We start from the raw sequence: 7129 nt of genomic DNA on the forward strand, positions 1-7129 counted from the left end.
CGCTACGCCTGGAACAACAGTGGAAGTCCCATAACATTGTATAAAGCATCAGGTAGCCAAGCCTGCAGACACAGTAATTACATTTGGGAACATAACTAATAAGACTAATAAGCCTACATGTATAGCTTACCTATATATATATACTATATATGACGTTTCTGTATCACATGGAAAAATGTCTAAAGGTGTCACACATGAGTTTAACACAGCTGTCTCTAGTCTCAAGTCTCCACAACCACAGTCACAATAATCAAGAGGCACATACCGAAGAGATGCAGCAGCGTCACCTTCAGTTTTTTTCTCTGAGAAAACAGCATTGTAGCCTACAGTCCATACAATCATCCAACTGGTTCCACTAAATCATCTTCAAATAACATGACATAGTCTGAGATACTCGACAAGAGCGCCCAGACATTGAGTTTGTTAGTTTAAGCTTTCCCAGGGGCTGGGTGGGTGGAGTTTGTGAGGGGTAAAAAAAAGTATTGCATTAATTTTGAAACAACTACAACTCCATCTACAGCTGTATTTGCTTTTCACATACAATACAAAAAAGAGGAGGGGCATGGAGGGGGATATTATCCTGTTATCAGAGCAGCAGCCTTGGTGGTGTACCCAGGAATCTTTGCAGTGTTTTTCAAAATGATGAAACCGCATCAAAGGTAACACCTTTAATTTGTCTCTCAAAAGACTGTTATAGATGCACTTATCCTGTGTGCATTCTTTCTATCCCAGATAATTGTTGAATGTTGAGTGATGGTGGATGAGCATTCCATTTCGAGGCAGAGAACAGAGAGAGAGGGGGAGAGTGAGAGAGGGGGAGAGCGAGAAAGGGGGGAGAGATAGAGAGGGGAGGAGAGAGAGAAAACAGACAGGAACACTCTCTAATCATTCTCGATTAAACATTTTTTTAAATATTTTTTTTTAATATCAAATAACATTTTATTTTATTGGTCACACGCACATATTTAGCAGATATTATTGCGTGTGTAGCGACATGCATTTATTTAAAGGATATTGTATGTTTGTGAAGGATTCACCATCCTGCTTTGTGAACAATTTGACCAGGTGACACAATAATGATCCATTTGAACATGGCGTAATGTGTTTAGTGTCTGTGTGTGCAGACTGTCAGCTTTAAGTTGAGGGTATTTTCATCCATATTGGGTGAACCGTTTAGGAATTACAGCGCTTCTTGTTCATAGTTCCTCCATTTTAGGGGACCAAAAGTATTGGGACATTTGGTTTAGTTTGAAAATGTGTTGTTGGTTGTGTAGATCAGTGGAGAAAAAAAATCCCAATTGAATCCCTTTTAATATTTAAATTTGAGGTGGCAAAATGTGTAAACTGTGCAAGGGTGTGTTGAATTACACTAGGCACTGGGGGCCCTATTCAGACTTGAGACAAGTTGATTTAATATGGACTTAAGCCCCCCAAATTATACTTAAGCCATTTTTTGGTCAATTTATCTCAGTCTGAATCGGGGCCTGTAAGAACTAAACTACCTAACCCAACACTATCAACCTCCCATCTCCATAAGTTGGTTCCACATTAGCCTTATATTATCAGAGAACAATGTTTTTTTTTAAACTAATAATAGCTCATTGAAATCAGTTACAGTACACTCAATAATAACAATATCCCTACTTTTTAGCACTTTGAGATTGTTTTTAACTGAAAGCAGGATAAAAAAGAAATGTATTATTATTGATTACTTTTACTCTTAAATAACATGCATGTCGAGCAAATATGTCTACCTAGATAAGCTTAGTCACAGACACGTTCATTTATTCTTCAGTTCCTCACAGCTCGTTAAATACATTCTTGTAACACCTGAACTGACACATTTGTGAAAGTTAGCAGGACAGACAGGTTTCACCTGCATTCTGATTGGTTTTCACAACTTTTGTGACATTATTTTAAGGATATTGTATAGTATTTTTTTTCCTATTCATTTTTGGAGAAGAGTCTGTAGTTTGTGATTTATAAGAAATTGTGGAGTAGATGCCTTGGAATCAGGACAAGACCCGAGGTAAGACAACAACGGACATATTTCTGTAATAGGGTGAACTATAACTTTTATAAGATACACCGGACACAAACGACATGGCGACAGACAGTGGTGGCTGCTGAGCTGGATGTAGATGGGTCTTTAATGGTCATGGGACAGACGGCACAAGCTGTGGTCAAAGACAGACTCCAGAAGAAGATTGTTGCAGCTTAATGTCCCACATGGGAATAAGAGGACTGAGTAAGTAAGTATAACTTTTAATGCTAAGAAATATTGTAAATTTGAACCTTTAAAATCTTGAAATTAATACCACAATCATTTTGACATCCCGGGCAGTCACTCACATACACGATTTTTGGTAAATACTAAGCTTCTTTGAATGGAACATGGATATGTTGCCAGTAAACAGTGTTTATATTGACTCATTACAATATCTCTAGAAAAACACATTTATGAAAACGATATTACCAATTAGAGATAAATATAGTATTTATTTATCCTTTAACCAGACCCTTGAGGTTAGAAACCTATTTTGAGAGGGTTATGTTACCATTTAGCAGTTGTCAGTTAATTCAGAAGTACTAATGGCACTAAAGACGTCTCTTTTCTTGTCCTACGGGAGTGTTTTGAACCAGAACAAGAACAGTTCACCACGTTCAGACACTCAACTATGACACTATGACAACTGCGACACCCTCATAACCCACAGCTTTTTTTCTTCTCACGCTATAACAGTATCATTATTGAGACATTCACAGCATTCGCAACCATCTTCCCCATCTCATTTACTGTTCTGACCACATTGACTTTTTACGTGAAGCCCACTACCTGTATCCTCAACCACTTGTCTCTCGCTCTTCTCTATGTGACAGACATTTCCTTTTTAAAGAAGAACAGTCTGATACCATTAAATGCGACAAAAAGTTCAATCCACAAATAGTATAAACCTCAACTTACTCTGATCTTGCAGCTGTAGGGACAGTGCCTTCAGTGTTCCCGCAACTCTTCATCTCCTGCTCCAGGATCCTCCTGCAGTCTGTTCACCAACATCAGTCTGTCGAATATTTCCTTTTTGATGGTAAGCTGGCTGTTGCCTGTGGTGATACCACAGATGACATGTAAACTCACAGAGGTATATAACCGAACAACAGCAATGATTGCAACCTACGCTGAAGATAAAAATTAAACCACAATAGATACCTTCTGCAGTCATATACTTACTGTTGCCAAGTCTCTCCCATGGCCACACAAATTTGTCGATATTGAGCAGCTTGTCCACTGTGGGGAGCCTAAACTCTGCCTGCTACTCGTGAAGTTGAGCAATGGCAGCTGTCAAGGCCGCCTTGTCCTCAACAATTTCTCAGAATCTGATGCCTCCTCTTGTTGCCATCTGAAAAAAAGGGTGATTAGATGGACTGTAGATTTAAAAATTAAGGGCAGAGGGGGTGTGGTATATGGCCAATATACCACGGCTAAGGGCTGTTCTAATGCACAACACAACGGGAAGTGTCTGGATACAGCCCTTTAGACGTGGTATATTGGAAATATACCACAAACCCCCGAGATGCCTTATTGCTTTTATAAAACTGATTACCAACGTAATTAGGGCAGTAAAAAATATATGTTTTGTCATACCCGTGGTTTACGGTCTGATATACCACGTCTGTCAGCCAATCAGCATTCGGTGCTCGAACCACTCAGTTTATAATCAGATATATTACATGACTGTAAGTTATAGAGCTACAAGAGAGGCACAAACAAAGAGAGTACGAAGCATTCAACTCAAGTTACACTGCTGTTTAAGGTCACGTAATTTCACAGTTTAATTAAATGTTTACATCAATTAATAACATAGGTCATGTCTATATTTTATCAGAAACATGGTCTGATGTATATGAATCATGTATTGTATTTCACAAATCAGTTGTACTGCTTGATGAACAATGTGTTTGAGGTCATATTGTTGTTGGGCCTTACCTGTCAAACGGTAGAGGGAGTGATTCCTCGGTTTCACACTGAGCTAAAGAGCCTCAATCTTCTTCTGGAGATGCCCTGTCTGCCCTGTCTGACTATCCTGAAGTATGGCTGTCAAACATAGGGCAAGATACTAACATGACTCTACTGACATCAATGCAATTCCGAAGTTGAGAGACAGGTTTCTACCTTCAGGCCACTGCTGCACCTCAGCAAACCCAAGCCTGAAGCGCACCGTGGTCCAAGAGTGGGCAAAGCTGTCATCAAGAAAAAGGGTGGATAATTTGAAGGATCTCAACTATAAAATATATCCGTTTAACACTTTTTTGGGTTAAAACATGATTCCGTATGTGTTATTTCATAGTTTTGATGTCTTCACAATTATTCTACAATGTAGAAAATAATCAAAATAAAGAAACACCCTTGAATGAGTAGGCGTATCTGAACTTTTGACTTGTATTGTATGTGACGTCAGCGTTAATGCACACAGTACACCACAAAGAGTCGCTAGAGCGCGATGGAACAAGGACATCCCGGCCGGCCAAACCCTCGCCTTACCCAGGCGAGACTGGTCCAATTGTGTGCCGCCTCATGGGTCTCCAGGCCACGGCCAGCTGCGACACAGTCTGGGAATAAACCCGTGTCTGTAGTGACGGCTCAAGTACTGCGATCCAGTGCCTTAGACCGCTGTGCCACTTGGGAAGCCAATCAAATATATATATGGTAGATTCACACATGAGAGATGTAATTTGGTAATTATTGTGGATGGTGGATTTTCTTTATTGTGAGGACAGCGCTACATTGTGCAAAAGCAAAAGGTAATGCCTCCACAGTTAAACACACAAATGATACTAATCTGCTTTAATTCCTTAACATCTCAGGTGCAATGCTGATATTACTTTTTATGAACTATGTTTGTATATTCACATTTACACAATTGGTATACAGACAGCAAAAAGAGATTGACAGTTTACAGTTTTTACTGGTGAGGTCGGAAGTTTACACACACCTTAGCCAAATACGTTTAAACTTTTCACAATTCCTGACATTTAATCCTAGTAAAAATTCCCTGTCTTAGGTTAGTTAGGATCACCACTTTATTTTAAGAGGGTGAAATGTCAGAATAATAGTAGGGAGAATGAATAATTTCAGCTTGTATTTCTTTCATCACATTCCCAGTGGGTCAGAAGTTTACACACACTCAATTAGTATCTGGTAGCATTTGCCTGTAAATTGTTTAACTTGTGTCAAACATTTCGGGTAGCCTTCCACAACCTTCCCACAATAAGTTGGGTGAATTCTGGCACATTCCTCCTGATGGAGTGTAACTGAATCAGGCTAGTAGGCCTCCTTGCTCGCACACGCTCTTTCAGCTCTGCCCACACATTTTCAATAGGATTGAGGTCAGGGCTTTGTGATGTCCACACCAATACCTTGACTTTGGTGTCCATAACCCCTATATTAACCCCTATATACTGTACAATGAGGAATTCAACTACAAAATACTAGTCTTCTCCCATTTTGTGGACCATTGACGACACCCACAAGATGTATAAACAACAACCATAAATAACAATAAAATAAGATACAAAATAAAAACGTGAAGAACATAAATCAATCAACTCTAATTATCACATGTAGGACAGTATGCTAATGTGTGTGCATGGACTTTGTAGATGTATTTCTCACAGGTGCAGCACTTAGTATTTGTTTTACAGTCCTTCCTTGTGGGGCAGAATTGTCATCTCCTCCTCTTGCCTGCCCCAGCTGCAGCCTCAGGTGGATCAGGACACCTGAGGATGCGGCAGGGTAGCCTAGTGGTTAGAGTGTTGGACTAGTAACTGGAAGGTTGCAAGTTCAAATCCCCGAGCTGACAAGGTACAAATCTGTCGTTCTGCCCCTGAACCGGCAGTTAACCCACCGTTCCTAGACCGTCATTAAAAATAAGAATTTGTTCTTAACTGACTTGCCTAGTTAAATAAAGGTAAAAAAATAATTTAAAAAATAAGATTCAGCCCCCTGAACAGCTGAATGTGCCTTTCCCAGCTGCTCCAGGAACACCCTCTTCTTGTTCCACTTATCAGGCATCCATATAGGGTTGATCTTGTTCCATATCACGAAGGCATTGTATGAGGACACAATGATGTTATGGAAGATGACCAGGGGCCAGTGGGCAGTCATCCTCCTGCAGCTGTACGTTTAAATCACCTTGTCCAGGTTGTCCATGCCTCCTTTATTGTGTTTGTAGTCCACAATGATGGCTGGCTTCCTATCCTCACGATCACTGATCTCAGCCGTTTTGTGCAGTGTGCTCAGGAGGACCATATTCTTGTTCCTCTTTGGGAGGTAAGAAACTAGAGTGGTGGTGGGGGTGAAGGAAAACTTTGATGAGAAGGCCTCTCTCCCCCTTGATGCGAGGAGTGCAGGGGGGAGCTCAGGCTTGTTCTTTCTAACTGTACCCAATCATGGGGATCTTCCTCTTCAGGAGCTGCTGGCTGAGTTCAATCAGTAGCACACAATCTCAATTGTGTGTGTGTGTGTGTGTGTGTGTGTGTGTGTGTGTGTGTGTGTGTGTGTGTGTGTGTGTGTGTGTGCGCGCATGTGTGTGTGTCTTTGTGGTTTTTGTGGTGTGTAAATGATTTTCGAACTGCCGGGTCAAAAATGACCCTAAGACAATTTTCGTACCCTGGTGGTCTACAGCTTTCATGGAAATATGAATAAAGGTGATGTTTCTCATTTTCTAATGTTGGGTTCACTCTAGGAAAAGACATCCAATTTCAAGTAGAAAAAATATAATTTAGGGGGTTTTCTCTGCTGTTAAACATAGTGGCTTTGGAAGTATGCTTAGGGTCGTTGTCCATTTGAAAGACCCATTTGCGACCAAGCTTTAACTTCCTGACTGATGTCTTGAGATGTTGCTTCAAAATATTCACATAAATGACCTCCCTCATGATGCCATCTATTTTGTGAAGTGCACCAGTCCCTCCTGCAGCAAAGCACCCCCACAACATGATGCTGCCACCCGCGTGATTCACGGTTGGGATGGTGTTTTTCGGCTTGCAAGCCTCCCCCTTTTTCCTCGAAACATAACGATGGTCATCATGGCCAAACAGTTATATTTTTGTTTCATCAGATCAGAGGACATTT

The 7129-nt window shown here is 40.6% G+C and overlaps 1 protein-coding gene across 2 annotated transcripts in view; it reads right to left on the bottom strand.

Annotated features, from left to right (window-relative positions):
- LOC110534349 (leucine-rich repeats and immunoglobulin-like domains protein 1) overlaps nt 1–440 on the bottom strand; it is an 8657-nt gene extending 8217 nt beyond the window's left edge. For both annotated transcript variants that reach the window (XM_036933438.1, XM_036933437.1), the window contains exon 1: nt 266–440. In XM_036933438.1, the coding sequence (XP_036789333.1) occupies nt 266–317 (52 nt within the window). In that variant the 5' untranslated portion in view covers nt 318–440. The remainder of the gene's footprint in view (nt 1–265) is intronic.
- Between the last annotated feature and the right edge of the window lie 6689 nt (nt 441–7129).

Source organism: Oncorhynchus mykiss, chromosome 10 (assembly GCF_013265735.2).
Source record: "Oncorhynchus mykiss isolate Arlee chromosome 10, USDA_OmykA_1.1, whole genome shotgun sequence".
In the NCBI taxonomy this organism is placed as follows: Eukaryota; Metazoa; Chordata; class Actinopteri; order Salmoniformes; family Salmonidae; genus Oncorhynchus; species Oncorhynchus mykiss.